The sequence below is a fragment of the Oreochromis niloticus genome, linkage group LG3, assembly GCF_001858045.2.
Source record: "Oreochromis niloticus isolate F11D_XX linkage group LG3, O_niloticus_UMD_NMBU, whole genome shotgun sequence".
Classification (NCBI taxonomy): domain Eukaryota; kingdom Metazoa; phylum Chordata; class Actinopteri; order Cichliformes; family Cichlidae; genus Oreochromis; species Oreochromis niloticus.
In genome coordinates, this window is record NC_031967.2 from 86,113,163 (window position 1) to 86,131,958 (window position 18,796).

At 42.8% G+C, this 18,796-nt stretch overlaps 2 protein-coding genes across 2 annotated transcripts in view; one reads left to right on the forward strand and one right to left on the reverse strand.

Moving 5' to 3' along the window:
• The window catches only part of LOC102082314 (protein NLRC3-like), a 441,947-nt gene that overhangs the window by 282,355 nt on the left and 140,796 nt on the right, over nt 1-18,796 (reverse strand). The window lies entirely within an intron of this gene.
• LOC112846510 (NLR family CARD domain-containing protein 3-like) overlaps nt 2,625-18,796 on the forward strand; it is a 40,156-nt gene continuing 23,984 nt past the window's right edge. The window contains exons 1-3 of the mRNA XM_025906061.1: nt 2,625-2,674; nt 2,803-4,603; nt 7,984-8,157. Coding sequence (XP_025761846.1) covers nt 2,638-2,674; nt 2,803-4,603; nt 7,984-8,157 — 2,012 coding nt within the window. The 5' untranslated portion in view covers nt 2,625-2,637. The remainder of the gene's footprint in view (nt 2,675-2,802; nt 4,604-7,983; nt 8,158-18,796) is intronic.

Here is an 18,796-nt window from a genome sequence, read left to right on the forward strand (position 1 = left end):
TTCAGGCCTAGATTACGAAGAAGCCCCAGAGAGACCATACCAACAGCAACTAAAGAACGCATTCTTAAACGGTCTCCTTCCCCCAGTTAGAGCCCACGTTGAAAAACACTGGGTAACAATGAACACTGGTAACCTAGCAGATGCTCTGCAGTATGCAGAACATGCAACCCGAGTGGTAAAAAAGAAAGAGAAAGGAGGTGTTTTCACTGTGGATTTCCAATCTGTGGAAATTGACGCCCTGCGCATTGCAGTAATGCAACACAGGGTAGCATTGGACATGATTCTCGCCGAGAAAGGTGGACTATGTATCCTTTTTAACAACACATGTTGCACGTACATTCCGGATAATGTACACTCACCGAACATGACTGATGCTCTGGAAACACTCAGACAACTCCGGGATACACAACAACGAGACTATGCCGCAAAAACAGAAGACTGGCTTACGTGGCTTTTAAGCGGCTCTTGGAAGACCCTGCTGATTAAAGGACTTGTTTTTGTTGGTATTCTTCTGCTGTTGTTGTGTCTGTTCACTTCATGTGTCATACCTTGTTTGAAGAACATGGTATCAAAAACAGTAACTGCTTCAATTCATGCTTACATCACCCTATCACAGAATGATGAAGATGATAATGAGATAAACATTTGGATATAACATACTCACAAAACCCACTAATTAATGATGTCTTGGCTAAAAATGTCTACAAATAGACTGATGCACTGTTAGTGGTTGCTATGTACATATATAGAAGGAAAGATCAAACAACAGGTGGGAATGTCAAGAGATTTCAGGATTTTGGCGTTTTTATTATTATTATTTTATTACTTTATCTTTTGCTCTGTATGTTTATGTTTGCTCTTTCAGTAAGTCACACTTTGTGCAGACTCCTAAATGGGGAAGTTACACTCTGTACTCCACGGGAAGCCTGCACGCAGCAGCTATTTTATCTCTTCCTGTATCTCTTCCTGTATGTGCTTTTAATAAAAGACTGCTTCTTTTTGCTGCAGCGGAGAGTCTCTCTGAGATTCCCCGTGTACACGTAAACCTGTCTGAGCCTTTTTATTCCGTCCTGGGTTGCAATTCAGGAAAACTCCTGACAATACTGATGCTCAGATTTAATCACAGGGAACAAAACCAGATGTGTGAGGAGTTTTCCTGTAATGCAACTCAGATTGGAATAATGACACTCAGACAGGTTTTACAAATTAACGTGCACGGGAGAGAACTGGACAGGCGCCGTTCCTTCGCTTGACCCCAGTTGCTCTCGTCCGTTCTCCCGTAACACTGCTCTTTTATTGTGGTTACATGAATATGCATAGTTTCATTAACATATGACGTATACCTTGTGTGTGTGTGTGTATGTGTAGTGAGATATGATCCCGTGAAGACTCCCCAAAGCTGGTGCCAGGAGTCTAGCGGTCCATCTAAACAAAAGGCTCTTAGACTAAAACAGATACAGAGTAGGTGTCCTCCTATACCATAAATCAGTAAGAGAAGGTACAACCTCTCTCATGACCTTAGGATGTGTGTGTGAAAGTCAAAGAGCTCTGGAATGCACACAAAACTTGCACAACGTAACTTCTCTAGTAAAAAAGAGCAAACACATCTAGAAAACCTTAAACATAATGTACTTCTAAACATAAACATAATAAAATCTTTCAACCAGATGTTACCTTCAGATTGTGACCTTTGGAGTGGACGATGCAGATTTCAACAGAGAATAAATGTTGTTGTTTTTCAGCTGTGAAAAAAGAATCTAATTTTCTGAACTTAAGAATTTATGATGCTGGAAAAAACATGGAGACTATAAAACAACATTTCCACTGTATTCATAGAACGAATGTAAAACTTTCAGACATTCATTAAATATGCAAAATGTCCACAGAAACATCAGAGGGTCAGATGTGAAGCACTCAGTGATTTTGATCAAATGACTCATCAGTTATTGATCTGTACTACACTGATCTACCACGTTAGTAAAGCTGGTGTTCTGGTGGTGGAGAGACCTCGGATCATGTTCTGGTTTTGGAGCAGTGATCTGCTGATGGTTCAGTTTAATGAGCTTCTTCAAAATCATCCCTGACATCACCACTGAAAGGACGTCCATAAACTTACTAAAAATGACCCATATTTTCACAATCTGAGAGTTTAAAACTTGACAAACTTGATTCAGATGAAGTTATTTGAGCAGAAACTCCTGGATCTTTATCCTGTGATTGAACTAATTCTTCATGGTTCCTCCACAGAGTGGACCAGCAGAGCTCAGAGGTTCCCAGTGGTCAGTCTGCCCAGCAGCATCAAACACAGCTGGACTCCATATTTATGGTCTGTACATGTACAACAACTACTGTTACATCTATTCTGTTCACAGTCATCTCCATGCTGCTCTTTGTAGACCAGTGGATTGTCAGTGTGTCCAACATGGATCTGATGTTTGGCTCCATGATGTCAGTCTGATTGGCTCATTCATAAATATTCTGTTCCAGCTGCTGGAGGACAACATCATCACTTTTGTGAAGAACGAGCTGAAGAAGATCCAGAAGGTTCTGAGTCCAGATTACCCAGAATGCTTAGAGAGTCAGAGGAGCAGCAGCAGAGAGGCATTTGTGAAGATCACAGTGGACTTCCTGAGGAGAATGAAGCAGGAGGAGCTGGCTGACCGTCTGCAGAGCAGTAAGAGGATTTATCTAAAGATTTAAAGTTTTGGATAAATGAACATTTTCCAGAGATGGAAGATGGAGCAACATGTTTTAAAGATTAGTTCTTTTTGGAATTGAGTGTTTATTTTTCTTCTCATTCAGAACTTCAAGCTGCACTTTGTCATCGTAACCTTAAATCCTCCCTGAAGAAGAAGTTCCAGTGTGTGTTTGAGGGAATCGCTAAAGCAGGAAACCCAACCCTTCTGAATCAGATCTACACAGAGCTCTACATCACAGAGGGAGGGACTGCAGAGCTCAATGATGAACATGAGGTCAGACAGATTGAAACAGCATCCAGGAAACCAGACAGACCAGAAACAACCATCAGACAAGAAGACATCTTTAAAGCCTCACCTGGAAGAGATGAACCAATCAGAACAGTGCTGACAAAGGGAGTGGCTGGCATTGGGAAAACAGTCTTAACACAGAAATACACCCTGGACTGGGCTGAAGACAAAGCCAACCAGGACATCCAGTTCATATTTCCATTCACTTTCAGAGAGCTGAATGTGCTGAAAGAGGAAAAGTTCAGCTTGGTGGAACTTGTTCATCACTTCTTTACTGAAACCAAAGAAGCAGGAATCTGCAGCTTTGAAGACTTCCAGGTTGTGTTCATCTTTGATGGTCTGGATGAGTGTCGACTTCCTCTGGACTTCCACAAAACTACAATCCTAACTGACCCTAGAAAGTCCACCTCAGTGGATGTGCTGCTGATAAACCTCATCAGGGGGAAACTGCTTCCCTCTGCTCAGGTCTGGATAACCACACGACCTGCAGCAGCCAATCAGATCCCTCCTGACTGTGTTGGCATGGTTACAGAGGTGAGAGGGTTCACTGACCCACAGAAGGAGGAGTACTTCAAGAAGAGATTCATAGATCAGAGGCAGGCCAGCAGGATCATCTCCCACATCAAGACATCACGAAGCCTCCACATCATGTGCCACATCCCAGTCTTCTGCTGGATCACTGCTACAGTTCTGGAGGATGTGCTGGAAACCAGAGAGGGAGGACAGCTGCCCAAGACCCTGACTGAGATGTACATCCACTTCCTGGTGGTTCAGGCCAAAGTGAAGAAGGCCAAGTATGATGGAGGAGCTGAGACAGATCCACACTGGAGTCCAGAGAGCAGGAAGATGATTGAGTCTCTGGGAAAACTGGCTTTTGATCAGCTGCAGAAAGGAAACCTGATCTTCTATGAATCAGACCTGACAGAGTGTGGCATCGATATCAGAGCAGCCTCAGTGTACTCAGGAGTGTTCACACAGATCTTTAAAGAGGAGAGAGGACTGTACCAGGACAAGGTGTTCTGCTTCATCCATCTGAGTGTTCAGGAGTTTCTGGCTGCTCTTCATGTCCATCTGACCTTCATCAACTCTGGACTCAATCTGCTGGAAGAGGAACAAACAACGTCCAAGAAATCTAAATTATTTAACAAACCAAAACTCCAATCTCTCCACCAGAGTGCTGTGGACAAGGCCTTACAGAGTCCAAATGGACACCTGGACTTGTTCCTCCGCTTCCTCCTGGGTCTTTCACTGCAGACCAATCAGACTCTCCTACGAGGTCTGCTGACACAGACAGGAAGTAGCCCACAGACCAATCAGGAAACAGTCCAGTACATCAAGGAGAAGCTCAGTGAGAATCTGTCTGCAGAGAAAAGCATCAATCTGCTCCACTGTCTGAATGAACTGAATGATCGTTCTCTAGTGGAGGAGATCCAACAGTCCCTGAGATCAGGAAGTCTCTCCACAGATAAACTGTCTCCTGCTCAGTGGTCGGCTCTGGTCTTCATCTTACTGTCATCAGAAAAAGATCTGGATGTGTTTGACCTGAAGAAATACTCTGCTTCAGAGGAGGCTCTTCTGAGGCTGCTGCCAGTGGTCAAAGCCTCCAACAAAGCTCTGTGAGTACATTTGTACTCATGTCTTTACTTTAACATCCAACTGTGTCAGTAATTTATTTCACCAGGCTTTCTGTCTTTGTATGAATTTGTATCCTAAAGTTTTGGGATTTCTGCAATACAACTGTAACCTCTTTGATGGCTCAAGTACTCTGTGTACTCGAGACGCTGAATCCAACAGTGGAAACATTTCAGAGCACATCTCAGAGAATATCTGTGAAGCAGAAACTAAACATAATAATAGAAGAAAAGCAAAATAATCATCAAAATCCTGCTCTGAGCCATCGTTTAAACATCACTATCAGACAGTAAAGGCATCCAAAGACTGCTCACCTCTCACACTTAGTTAAAGATGCCTGGGCTGTCCACAGATCAGCTGACCTGCTGGGTCTCCATGATCAGCTTTGTTTCTTGGAGATAAAGGCTGAGCCCTTTAGAGCTTCAGTTCTCCAGAGCAGCAGGATGTCTGAGGTCTGCAGAAACACAAAAACACAGCAGCTAAAAATAATTGTTGAAAGAAAACGAGGTGGGAGCTGCTGATTCCTGAGCTTTGATACTGGACTTTTCACATCCACCTGTGTCAGTAATTTATTTCATCAGGCTTTCTATCTTTGTATGAATTTGTATCCTAAAGTTTTGGGATTTCTCCAATACAACTGTAACCTCTTTGATGGCTCAAGAACTCGGTGTATTCGAGACGCTGAATCCACCCAAAAACTCTGATCATCACTGCTGCTGTTATGTTATCAGTCTGTGTTTAAAATCTGGGGGCTGCATGTGCCTGATGTTGTAATACTTTATATTCACATGCATGCTCCTAGATACATTTCTACTGCAGGTCTGTTTTTAGTCACAAATATTGGTGAAACACTTGCTTTTACATGCGTGGTGGGTCCTGCATTAAACAAAGCATTTGAATTACTCAGTGAATCATGGCAGCCATACAAACATCCTTAGTTACACTTTAAACTAAACTCTGCTTCAGTCTTCCACAGTGTGTTTGGTGTTGTTGTTGCTCTCTCCTCTCACTCCAATCTGGTTGCAGCAGATGTTTGTCCCTCCCTGAACCTGCTTTTCTTCCAGTTTTTCTTTCACACTGTTGTCAAAATGTTGTTACAGACTTGGGTGCAGCGCCTCAGTTCATCTTCAGTCTGAAACCAGCTGTTTTAGCTACTTCTCCTTTAAGCACACCTTCCCTGGTCATCTCTGCTGTGGTTGCTATAAAATTTAATCTTGATTAAAAAAAGAACAAAAAAAACAGAAAAAACTCAAGTCAGACTTGATGCCATTTATTGGCAGCATGGTGCCTGTTTGTCAGTCTTTGGTGATAAACTGCAGCACAGTCTAAATCAAACCTTCTGACTTTATTGACTTTATGCATGTATATATTCTTCCTGTTCACCTTGGACACACAACAGCTCTCTGTTTGTTGTGATTGGATCTAGAACACAATTCAGATCAGCCAACATCTCCTAATCTAGATGATTTTTAAGGTGGTATCTGGGATGAAAAGTTCAAATCAGCTTGGATGCCTGTACTGTATGATGGCCTTGATTGCACCACATTGATAGCCAAGCAGGGTGGTTCACTCCTTGGGCAAGAAGACCGAGGAGTGAGCCACCCTTGGTCAAAGCTTGGTCATTCAAGCTCACTGTTTTCCCCTTGTTGGTTGATGATAAGTATTTTTTTTACCTGACTTATAGTCATCATTGTCTTCAAATTAACTCACACACTGCTGACTGCTGTAGCTTACCTGGCTGAGCAGGTGACCCATGTACTGAAAGTTAGAGTCGTGACTCCAGGGCCTGGTTTGAGTCTGCCCAAGACCATTTCCTGTGTGTTATTCTCCTCACTTCTCCCTCCCTTCCTGTCTTCTCTGTCCTATACAGTGAAGACAAAAGGCCTCAAGTTCTGAAAACTCTTCCCCTTCATCATCTTCCAAATCATCTCTCTCATCTAAAATCACCAGTATTCTCTGAGTAGAGAATCTTTTCACAATCTTGAATGATAAGGATCCAAGTGGTAAAGTTATTTATTTGTTGTGTTCCTATTTGCAGCTGGGATAGAGTGTGAAAAACTCTCGGCTGCCAAAATTACATCCAGTTTAGAAGGAAAACATTGAGTGAAGTGTTTGTTTCATCATCCTTCACAACTCATCCACCAGGTGTCACAAACTGCAGCAGAGCAGTACAAAGCATGTCATACTGGAACTGCAACAACCAGAGTTTTACCTCCCTTTGGTATTTCTTGACAGCATGAGCGTAATATTTACTGAACAGAGTCATCTTCTGTAATCTTTTCAGATTACATACAATACACAAACATCACATTGGGGAGACAGGTCAGGCCAGGTAGCTGGTCGGTCACCCGCACGAGCAGCGACCCGGAACCGAACAGCGGAAAATGCACAACATCAGGAAAGATGAGGAGAAAAAAGAACTCCCCCCAGACTGAGCTCCAACAGGGAGATCAGTTTGAGAACAGAAAAAAAATGACCTTAGCACAGAGCACATGAAAACTCTTAATACGCCATAGAAACACATGACAAGCAACAGGGATGGGTAAAAGGTGAGAGACAGCCGGTGTAGACAGCGCATCCGGGCCTGCGGCATTTGCGCTGGTCCCCTCGACCCACCGTCTGCACCGGGAGGGGATAAGCATGCTTAGGATGGGAAGGAACAGTCTAAACACCGTCTGTTATCAGGGTGAGATTTGTTATGTTCAGCTCCAGCCTTGAGACCGCAGCTGGCGCCGGTATGTTAGCCGCATGAAATTATGGTGTTTTTCTTTGGTGTGAACAACTACATGTCAATTTCACAGCTGATCTAACAGTCCGTCACTCGTCTCTCAATCTCCCGTTGGAGACCCACGAGCTTCTCCGAGAGGTTATCAGTTTTGCGCTCAAAGAGCAAAGTCTGAGTGCTCACGACCGCCATGAGCTTCTTCAAGATCTTATCCGTGCTGCGTTCAATGAGCCGATTTTGAGAAGTCACGACCCGTCACAGCAGGCAGCCTTGTGGGTTTTGAACAGCTGATTCCGCTTTCTTTAATCTTCAATAAGCCAGGGCCAAGTCAGCTCAGATCAGCAAGAACCCTTTGCTGCTGTGAATGTCCGTGCTGCTATATTTCAGTATCAGACTCTAAATGTACAAATGGATCTGAGAAGATTTCCAATCATGTTTCTACTAGATTTACAGTTTGTTTTCATGCCTTCTGACTCAGAAGGTGGAGCAGGTGGAGCTTACAAGGAGTAAGTGCTGATATAGAAGAAGAGTTGTGTTTTAATGAAGCTATTTAGTTAACCAATAATTGTATTGCATGCTGGCATTAAAAAATGTTTCATTTGACTGATTTAATTAATTTGTTTGTTTGTTTTCTTCCAGACTGAGTGGCTGTAACCTCTCAGAGAGAAGCTGTGGTGCTCTGTCCTCAGTTCTCAACTCCCAGTCCTCTAGTCTGAAAGAGCTGGACCTGAGTAACAACGACCTGCAGGATTCAGGAGTGAAGCTTCTGTCTGCTGCACTGCAGAGTCCACATTGTACACTGGAAACTCTCAGGTCAGGATCCAAACATCCCCACTGCTGATCATTAAATGATATTATTGTATAAACAACCAAGCTTTATAGGATTGGCAGGTGAACTTTTCTTTATCTTTGGATTGCTTAGGAGATTCTTAATTACTGTCTGAAGATTTTTTACAGTCACATATTTATTTTAATGGTAAAACAGAATTATTGTTCAGTTCAATGAGCAGGTAGCTGTGAGATTCATAATAATGAGGTATATTTGTATTAAAGATGACTAAACTTCGGGGCGATCGTGGCTCAAGAGTTGGGAGTTCGCCTTGTAATCGGAAGGTTGCCGGTTCGAGCCCCAGCTTGGACAGTCTTGGTCGTTGTGTCCTTGGGCAAGACACTTCACCCGTTGCCTACTGGTGGTGGTCAGAGGGCCCGGTGGCGCCAGTGTCCGGCAGCTTCGCCTCTGTCAGTGCGCCCCAGGGTGGCTGTGGCTACAATGTAGCTTGCCATCACCAGTGTGTGAATGTGTGTGTGTGAATGGGTGGATGACTGGATATGTAAAGCGCTTTGGGGTCCTTAGGGACTAGTAAAGCGCTATATAAATACAGGCCATTTACCATTTACCATTTAAACTTCAACAGTAGCTGTGTGAGTTACTTTGTTTACTCATGTGTGCTGATGTTGTGAATAATTTAAAGCTGAAGTAAACTTGTAATGAGTTTAATAGAGTTTCTTAAGTAAGTGTACTTGGAGATATTTATGTGTTTACTAAAGTCCAGGAGCAGGAGGCTGTGTGTAGCATAGAGGAACCCAGACCTCAGCTTTGTCTGCTGCTGTTACAGTTTCCCCTCATCGTTCCCTTTAACAGTCTCCTCACTGTAACAAATCAAAGTGTTACTGTTTAGATTCACGTGTGAATGTTGCCATGTGCTATTAAAACCAAAAGCGATGTTTCATACACGTGGTTCAGTCACACAGTAACTGATGGTAAATAATGTTTGTGTTGAGCACATCGTACAGGTCAGCTGCTCCACACAGATCTCAGGTTTACATGCTGGAACAGTGATCATGAAGGATAAACCTCACTTCCTCTTTGTTCCATACAGATGTGACATGAACAATAACACATTCATGAAATCCTTTTAGGAACACAAACACTATTGTAGCTGGAGAATAAATTTGAATGTAGGATAATGTAGGGGATCAACAGTAATAACTAACCACCACCTCACCATTTGGGTTGGTAGCTGCATGTTGATTGATGAAGTCATTTTCTTCTTCCTCCATTTCTACCTTATTAACATCAGATTAAAAGCTGCACAGAGACAGACACTGGACATGTTTAGCCTAGCTTAGTACAAGGACTGGACATGGGGGAAACGGCTCTCAACACTGGATCAAAACATGAAAACAAATCTGAAGTAAAGTTTTGTTGAAGTGAACTGTGGTGGTGCCCAATGTTCCCTCTAAGCTGCGCACGTGCGCAATTGCACATTGCTGGCACGTCTCTGCACACAGAAAATCTGCGTTGCGCACAAAAAAAAAATCAAATCTCAATTGTCTGTGAAGGTTCTCAGTCATCCAGGTCATTGTAGTCAAAGGAGTTTGCAAAGAAAAGCGTCTGGACTTCTTTAAGTTGCTTGAAGACGTTTCACCTCTCATCCGAGAAGCTTCTTCAGTTCTAAGGGTCAAATGGTGGAGAGTCCCAGATTTAAACCCAGTGGAAGTATCCCCCAAAGAGGGACAAAAGGACCCCCTGATGATCCTCTAATCCAGGGGTCGGCAACCCTAGGCACGCGTGCCACTGTTGGCACGCAAAGGGTTAACTGATGGCACGCACGACCATAGCTGGACTGGCCATCGGGCATAAGGGCATTTGCTCGGTGGCCCGATTATTATTATTATTATTTTTTTTTTTTTTTTTTTTTGGGGTGGTGGACTGACCAGACGCTGGTCGGTGTGTAAAAATAACTCAGTTGTTTGGTGGTGGCTATGGCGGAGCTTCCACAGATTCAGTAAAATTAACAAGTGGTGGAGGCCAGCAGGTGGATGAGGGAAGGGGAGGCAGGAGGAGGAGAGACCCGAGGCAGCCGCCGGTCGGAGCGTCAGGTGAACTGAACTTCAGGTAAGAAGTTATGACCTGCAGTCTATCTGGGTCAGATATAAACCAAGTTTAGGTGGAGTTTATTTTCGTTGTGCTGACTTTTTACAGTCAGTTACAATAACTCGTACTGCGTACTAGCTAGCATGACGGAGTTTATATACTGCTGGGCGGGTGCTATGATTTTATTGATAGTGAACTTTATTTTATTCATAAGGTTAGTTAGTAGAGTTGCCAACCGTCCCGTACAAATGGAATCGTCCCGCATTCAGAGAAATTATTACACGTTTCGTGTTGAGCTGAGAAGGAACACAGTTTGTCCCGTACTTCAGCCAGGATGGAAAAAGACACAAAGCTGGAGTTATTCTGTCTTTGCTGCACAACTGCATCTTCTTCTTCTCTCATTCTCCCCCTCCCTCTCCTGTTGCTACTTCAATCGTGAAACTGATCAATGATCAGCTGATCGGCTTTTCTCTGTTTGTTTATCGCTCACTTTGCGCCAGAAAGAGGAAACTGCCGGATGTCGCGCTAAACAACAGCAGCACGTTTAAGCTTGATCAGCTGTTGTTAGAATTTATTTAATATTAATTTCTAGTATCAGCTGATGTTTGCTGGAGCCACAGCTGTAAAGCTGCTGGTCATGATATCGGTTTGGTTATCTGGTGAGAGGGAAACATGCAGATGAAACCAGGAGATGTCCTCACTGAATCATCAGAGCTGAACTGGTGATGGAGAAACAGGTTTACCTTTTAGGTGACATGAATGAGTTGAAGGGAAGTTATGAGACAAATAACACCAGGATGCTTTTCTATGTAGCTGACAGCTGGTAACTGTGCAGGGGCGGATCTAGCAAAGTTTTGCCAGGGGGCCAGGTAGGGCATTAACAGGGAAAGGGGGGCACAAGGAAATACTTTCTTATTCTCATTTAAAATGTCTGGCTGTTATTAAATAATTATCTGAAGCTTACAACCAAAGTTTTTATCTGACATAAAATGAATAGAAATCATACATTTACCAACAAGACAGTGTACATCACTGTCACAACAGCGTTTGTTTTCATTCAAAGGCTTTATGGCTTTAATATCTGGGGGGCCGGTCTTTAGTCAAAATGCATCCATAGACTCGAGACACAATGCATTTTTGGGACTTTCAGGTGTGTGGACCAATGTTTTATTTTCTGATCAAACCAGAAATCTTTAATGAGCAGCTGGGTTTGTCTCGCATTAACTGGCTGAGTTAATGCCAGTTAATGCGACATCGAAGCAGCTGGAATCCACAGCTGTGCATGTTCATGGAGCTTGCATTTTCACCTGCTGGACATCACTACCTGACAAGTTTAACTGTCTTCAGAACACTGCAGAGGCCTTATTGACAGTATTTGGCTCTACATATCTGTGTGAGCAGATTTTCTCTCACATGAGTGTCCTCAGGTAGCCGTCTGAATGCTGGACACTCGGAGACCTGTGTCTCTGAGTGAGAGACCAGAGATCACATTAACATGTGTGTCTCTGTATTAACAAACATGCCATATTGGCCCAGTTTATTTTTCTTATCATTGTTGTGAGGAGACCATAAATAGCATTTGTATTTTCTGTTGTACAGTTCATTTGCTGTTATGGATAAAAAGTGTCTTTTTTTTGTTTCAAAATAGCTGATAACTGTTCGCTGATAGTTGACAACATTTGCAAACAAATATAATTCTATAAAGTGGTTCTATATAATGTGTAACTGTTAATATAGAGCGTTATTAAATTTATTGCTAATGCAATCATATGGCACACTGACTTCTGAGGAAATTTTAAATGGCACTCGCCATCAAAAAGGTTGCCTACCCCTGCTCTAATCACATGAGCCAAGGTGTGAAAGCGGGTGTGGGTCACAATCAGCCAGGGTTTCGGGTGAGCTCATGGTGAAACCTAGCCCCACCCTATCATGCGAATTCCTGAGGTCAGATGGCCCAGGATGTGAGTGGGCGTAAAGGCGTCTGGGGAGGGAACTCAAAACTGGATTATAGATGGCAGACAGTTGGTGTCGTAAACCACCACCTCTGTTCGAAGATGGTCGCTCACAGTGGACATAGATGGCCTCTTTCACTCCTCTTTCAAACCATCTGTCCTCTCTGTCCAAAATGTGAACATTGGCATGATGTGAAAATCGTCTAACATAAATGTAAATGCTGTAATTTGATTATTTTAATACACCATGTAACTTAGGGAAAACGATTAAACGCACTCTCCGCCTGTGAGCAAAAACAAAACCAAAAAACCCCAGCCTTTCCTATTGGTGGAAAAATGTACCATGTCGACCAATCAAAAAATGATATGGCATTTAGTTGTTTAAGGAGGGGGAAGTTTTAGGAGTGACGGCGGTGTTTTGAGATGTGAGAGATTTGTGACGTTTACCGTGTTTGGAGTGTGTTAGTGTGTTGTCTTGTGTAGTTAGTGTGTGGTGTAGTCAATAGTTTTGTTGTGTGTGTGTCAGAACAATGAGGCAGCTGCTGAATGTTACAGGTGTTACAGGAGTGATACATCTCCTGTTGTCAGGCCTGCAGGTATCAGGCTGTTGTTCTCCTTTATCTCATAGTGGACAGAAATTATTTTTTGGAGTGGCACAAATAATTTGTGTGGCATCAGATTTGATGCAGAACAGCTGATTGTTCTGTAAATAGTTTAAAATGTTTATTTAAAAAATTGCCTTGGCTGCATTTTTAGGTAAACAGCTGCAAAAAACTTTGATGTTTGCAAAACTCAGTAAGTATTTTGCAGAGATATAATATAATAATAATAATAATAATAAAATTATAATATAATGACCAGAGTTACAGGACTCCCTCCCAGACCACAGACTCAGACTCATAATACAAGTCAGAGCTTTATTAAAAAAAAAGTTAAAAAAAAAGTTGTGTTTTCAAAATTGGAGTTGAAGTTATTTTTACTTCCAATAGTGTTAACATACTACACAGGTCAATGACTAGATTTTTTTACATTTTCATTGTAAGTGGGCTAAAGCAGTTAATTAAAAGTAGTCTAACATAAATGTAAATGCTGTAATTTGATTATTTTAATAAACCATGTAACTTGGATGGATTAGATGCTGGCGTGACCACAGTGCACACGTCTGATGTCGCTCACAGTGGTCCAAGGGACGCTCAGGGAGTTTGTGTGTTCGCTCAGACACGTGAAACATTAGAGGGAACATTGGCGGTGAAGGGGAATGATAAGACTTACTGTAAATATAATTATGTATGTATTGAAAAAGCAATACAGAGCAGATTGGGCTGAATATGGAGAGGAAGCATCACAGTACAGCGTCACTGAAGCCTTAAAGTCTCTGATATGAGATGAGAAATGAAGCAGCCAGAGCTTTTTCATGAGTGGAAATCCACTGTGACTGTGAGCTGCTGCTACAGCCTCCAGATTAGCCAGCAGCTCATCCTGCTCAACATTTTCTCACCAACTTTAATGGAAGTGTGATGTTTTCAGCTGGAGTGATGGTCAGGGTGGCCTCCCTCTCCTCTTCTTCTCCTCTTCCTCTTTCATTTGTAAAGTCAGTTCTGCTGCTTTCATTCATGTGGAAGTCCTGATGCTGAGTTTGGGAGAGACTAACAGCCTCGGCAGCAGAGGGGAGAAAGGCTGTAACACCACCACTTTACTCTGTTCTACCTGTCACATCATTTTATCAGAAAACATATGTATGCTCATGTTTTTACTATGTTTGGCTTGAAAAGCTAAAATATAAGAAGATTAAATGGTGCTCTTTATTATCGTGTTGGTTTTGTTTCCTGTATCTTGGATGGAGCCCAGCTGTGCGTGGCCCCTTGGCCGGTGGTCAGAGTGTGTGTTGGATAATGAGGCCAAACTGAAATGGGATTAAATGTCTGTCACATATTTGAGCCTAATTTAAAAACATCCTCCATAAATATTGAATAATAACAATAATAATAATAAAGGGTCAGAAGATGACTTGTTGGAATGAAAATGAGCTTGTTGTTTGTCTGCTTTAATAATGTGACTGGAAAAAGGTGTTGGACTTCAAATATGTCCATTTCTTTCACATTTCACCTTTAAAAGTGAAGCCATGTGGTTCCTTGAAGGAAAAATACGACTTTTTCATGTTTTTATGATAAATGTACAACTTTAATGGGAAATATTCAGAGTTTTTTCTCTTGTTTGTTTGAAGCTGCTTCCTGTTGGTTTCAGCTGTTTGAAGTTTCCATTTTCTAAACTTCTACATTCTGAACCTTCTTCAGCTCTGAACAGATGATGAAACACTGAATGATTTCAAGCACTTTGTCTAATAAACATACATCTTTTATTCTTTATACAGATTGAAGGACTGTGGTTTGTCAAAGATCAGCTGTGATTACCTGGCAGCAGCGCTGAAGTCCAACCCCTCGTATCCCAGAGTGCTGGACCTGAGTGGAGACTACAACAACCTGCAGGATTCAGGAGTGAAGCAGCTGTGTGTTCTTCTGGAGAATCCACGCTGTCGATTTGAAACTCTGAGGTCAGTCACCATGTTTTAGTTGTGCTGAGATGAATATGATGTGAAAGTTGTGCTGACACTGTGGATCAGTAGGCCCACACACCTCTATACAGGAAGTCTGGTTCTACTCTTTGTAGAACTTCTGATCCCTGATTCTCTGAGTCTGACTCAGTAGATAATGCAGAGTTCTGAGCTGATGTGGGTGAGCGGACTCAGGCAGCCTGACACAGTTGATGTCCATGTCTTCCCTGCTTGTCCTGATACAAATAAACATGAGTATCTGGTCAGTGGTTGTTGATCAATGGTCATGAGAATTTGCATAATTAAGATTAAGGAACTGACCTCACAGCCCATTGTTCCTTCAGTGGGCTGGTGTCAGTCATTATGCAAATGTACTGTTTATAAGATTGAAACCTGCAGTCAGCTGAGACTGAAGAAGTCACTTTGATCAATGACAAAATTTTTCTCCCACAAAACGCTACGTCCAGATGAACAGAATCAGCTTTTGGAGAAACCTGAGTATCCTTGCAGGTCACACCTGTTAGTGCAGCTCTCCTCTAGATTTTAGTGCTTGTTAAACTAGGATGATTTTAGGAGCCTGGACCGCAGACTCCAAGGGAAGTTATGACTTGGAAAGACTAAACCAACCTATTAGAGGTGTTTGCACTAACATAGATAAATACTCAGATTTAAACCTTTATTGTTTCACAAAGGGTTAAAAAGTGAATGTGCACAGAGGTTGGTGGTGAGATAGGCACTTCCAGCACTGTAGATGTGTTCCAGTTCAGTGTCCATGGAAATAATCCAGAGGGCAGGATTCCTTGATAAATGTCACATCTTCTTAAAGTTATAATCCACAGGAAAAACCTTGAAACTAGCACGTTCACTTTAGCACAATCCGTTTTAACCCTTTAACGGTGTGTTCACACCGAACGCGATAGGCGCGAGCAAAAACGCCCCTAATTTGACGCGTGCACATTCGCACCTCAACGTGCGTCCAAGAAAAATCCATCGCCGCGTGAACCGGAAATGTGGGAGGGATGTGGGAGGAAGTTGTGCCAGACAGTATCTTTGCTAGATGGCAGCTGTCGAGCTAGCGTTTGAAGAGAGAGTCTCCCTCCTCTATTTACTGTGGAGAGCAGAGCAGCGGCGTTAAGGACGTCCTCGCCGTACCTGGGTCCATCAGGTCCTCCAGAGGCGTGAGCAGTTTGGTGAGTTTCACCACTTGCTTGAGGAGCAGCGCCTGGATGACGGCCGATTTCAGCGATATCACCGTCTTTCACTCGCCCAGTTTGAGGACCTGTTGTCCCGCGTCGGTCCCAGAATCGCCCGCCTAGACACCAACTACAGGCGTTCAATCCCACCTGCAGAGCGCCTGTCCATCTGCCTGAGGTTAGTAAAAGTGTTTATACGGTAGTCCTTTATTGATACCTGTGCTAATATATACTAAACTATCGTTTATACACTGCTAACATGGCTGTGGTATGCTATCAGTGAATGCTGTCGGTGTTTACTGATAGCAAACTGTGGTATGGAGACGACTGTTTATAATATTTCTAGTGATACTCGACAGTTCTCATCAAGTCCCGATTTAATTCGATTTATGCTGTTATCAGTGTTAGCAATGATAGCATGGCTGTGGTGTCTATCAATGTATGCTCTCGGTGTTTGCTGATATCAAACTGTGGTATGAGGCCCACTGTTGGTAATCTTTGTAGTGATACTCACTCTTTTTTTTTTATAACTGAGAGCTAGATAAAACTGTGAACAGTTTGGTTCATCTTTAGTTATATGGTTCTATCTAGCATATTCTATCTTGATAAGCTGTCTTATCACAGGTTAATTTTTCAAAAATATTAACAATGATTTAAGCAAGGAAAGGGCTACATGTCAACATACAACTCTTTATTTCTATTAATGTCTTACTTCATTCCTACCTGATTGACATGTCTAGGAATTATGAGTGATTGGCTCACTGTAGGGGTAAAAGTTGCTACCAAGCAAATTATGATATGTTAAAGTTAAAACAAAACACAACTGACTGTTTTATATTATATCTAATATATATTATGTAATTATCCTTATAATTACAAAATGTTTTATGTAAGATTTACGTTTTTTAATTTAAATCTGACATCACAAAAGTATTTTGGAATTTGAATAATGTGTTTTGTAACTGCAGTACACATAATACTAATTTTGAACAATTTTGTCCAGGTTCCTTGCCACCGGGGACTCCTTCAGGACCATCGCGTTCAGTTTCAGAGTCGGTGTGTCCACGGTGTGCCAGATCACCTCCCAGGTAGCGACGGCCATCTGGGACTGTCTAGTGGATGACTTCATGGCTGTGCCTTCACCTGGAGACTGGCGGTCCATCACAGAGGGATTCCAGGAGCGCTGGAACTTCCCTCTCTGCTGTGGAGCTCTGGATGGGAAGCACGTCCAGACAAAGGCGCCCCATACAGTGGGGCAAAAAAGTATTTAGTCAGCCACCGATTGTGCAAGTGCCCCCACCTAAAATGATGACAGAGGTCAGTAATTCGCACCAGAGGTACACGTCAACTGTGAGAGACAGAATGTGAAAAAAAAATCCATGAATACACATGGTAGGATTTGTAAAGAATTTATTCGTAAATCAGGGTGGCAAATAAGTATTTGGTCAATAACAAAAATACAACTCAATACTTTGTAACATAACCTTTGTTGGCAATAACAGAGGTCAAACGTTTACTATAGGTCTTTACCAGGTTTGCACACACAGTAGCTGGTATTTTGGCCCATTCCTCCATGCAGATCTTCTCGAGAGCAGTGATGTTTTGGGGCTGTCGCCGAGCAACACGGACTTTCAACTCCCGCCACAGATTTTCTATGGGGTTGAGGTCTGGAGACTGGCTAGGCCACTCCAGGACTTTCAAATGCTTCTTACGGAGCCACTCCTTTGTTGCCCGGGCGGTGTGTTTTGGATCATTGTCATGTTGGAAGACCCAGCCGCGTTTCATCTTCAAAGTTCTCACTGATGGAAGGAGGTTTTGGCTCAAAATCTCACAATACATGGCCCCATTCATTCTGTCCTTAACACGGATCAGTCGTCCTGTCCCCTTGGCAGAAAAACAGCCCCATAGCATGATGTTTCCACCCCCATGCTTCACAGTAGGTATGGTGTTCTTGGGATGCAACTCAGTATTCTTCGTCCTCCAAACACGACGAGTTGAGTTTATACCAAAAAGTTCTACTTTGGTTTCATCTGACCACATGACATTCTCCCAATCCTCTGCTGTATCATCCATGTGCTCTCTGGCAAACTTCAGACGGGCCTGGACATGCACTGGCTTCAGCAGCGGAACACGTCTGGCACTGCGGGATTTGATTCCCTGCCGTTTTAGTGTGTTACTGATGGTGACCTTTGTTACTTTGGTCCCAGCTCTCTGCAGGTCATTCACCAGGTCCCCCCCGTGTGGTTCTGGGATCTTTGCTCACCGTTCTCATGATCATTTTGACCCCACGGGATGAGATCTTGCGTGGAGCCCCAGATCGTGGGAGATTATCAGTGGTCTTGTATGTCTTCCATTTTCTGATGATTGCTCCCACAGTTGATTTTTTCACACCAAGCTGCTTGCCTATTGTAGATTCACTCTTCCCAGCCTGGTGCAGGTCTACAATACTTTTCCTGGTGTCCTTCGAGAGCTCTTTGGTCTTGGCCATGGCGGAGTTTGGAGTCTGACTGTTTGAGGCTGTGGACAGGTGTCTTTTATACAGATGATGAGTTCAAACAGGTGCCATTCATACAGGTAACGAGTGGGGGACAGAAAAGCGTCTTACAGAAGACGTTACAGGTCTGTGAGAGCCAGAGATTTTCCATGTTTGAGGTGACCAAATACTTATTTGCCACCCTGATTTACGGATAAATTCTTTACAAATCCTACCATGTGAATTCATGGATTTTTTTTTTCACATTCTGTCTCTCACAGTTGACGTGTACCTCTGGTGCAAATTACTGACCTCTGTCATCATTTTAAGTGGGGGAACTTGCACAATCGGTGGCTGACTAAATACTTTTTTGCCCCACTGTATATCATATAGGAGACACACACA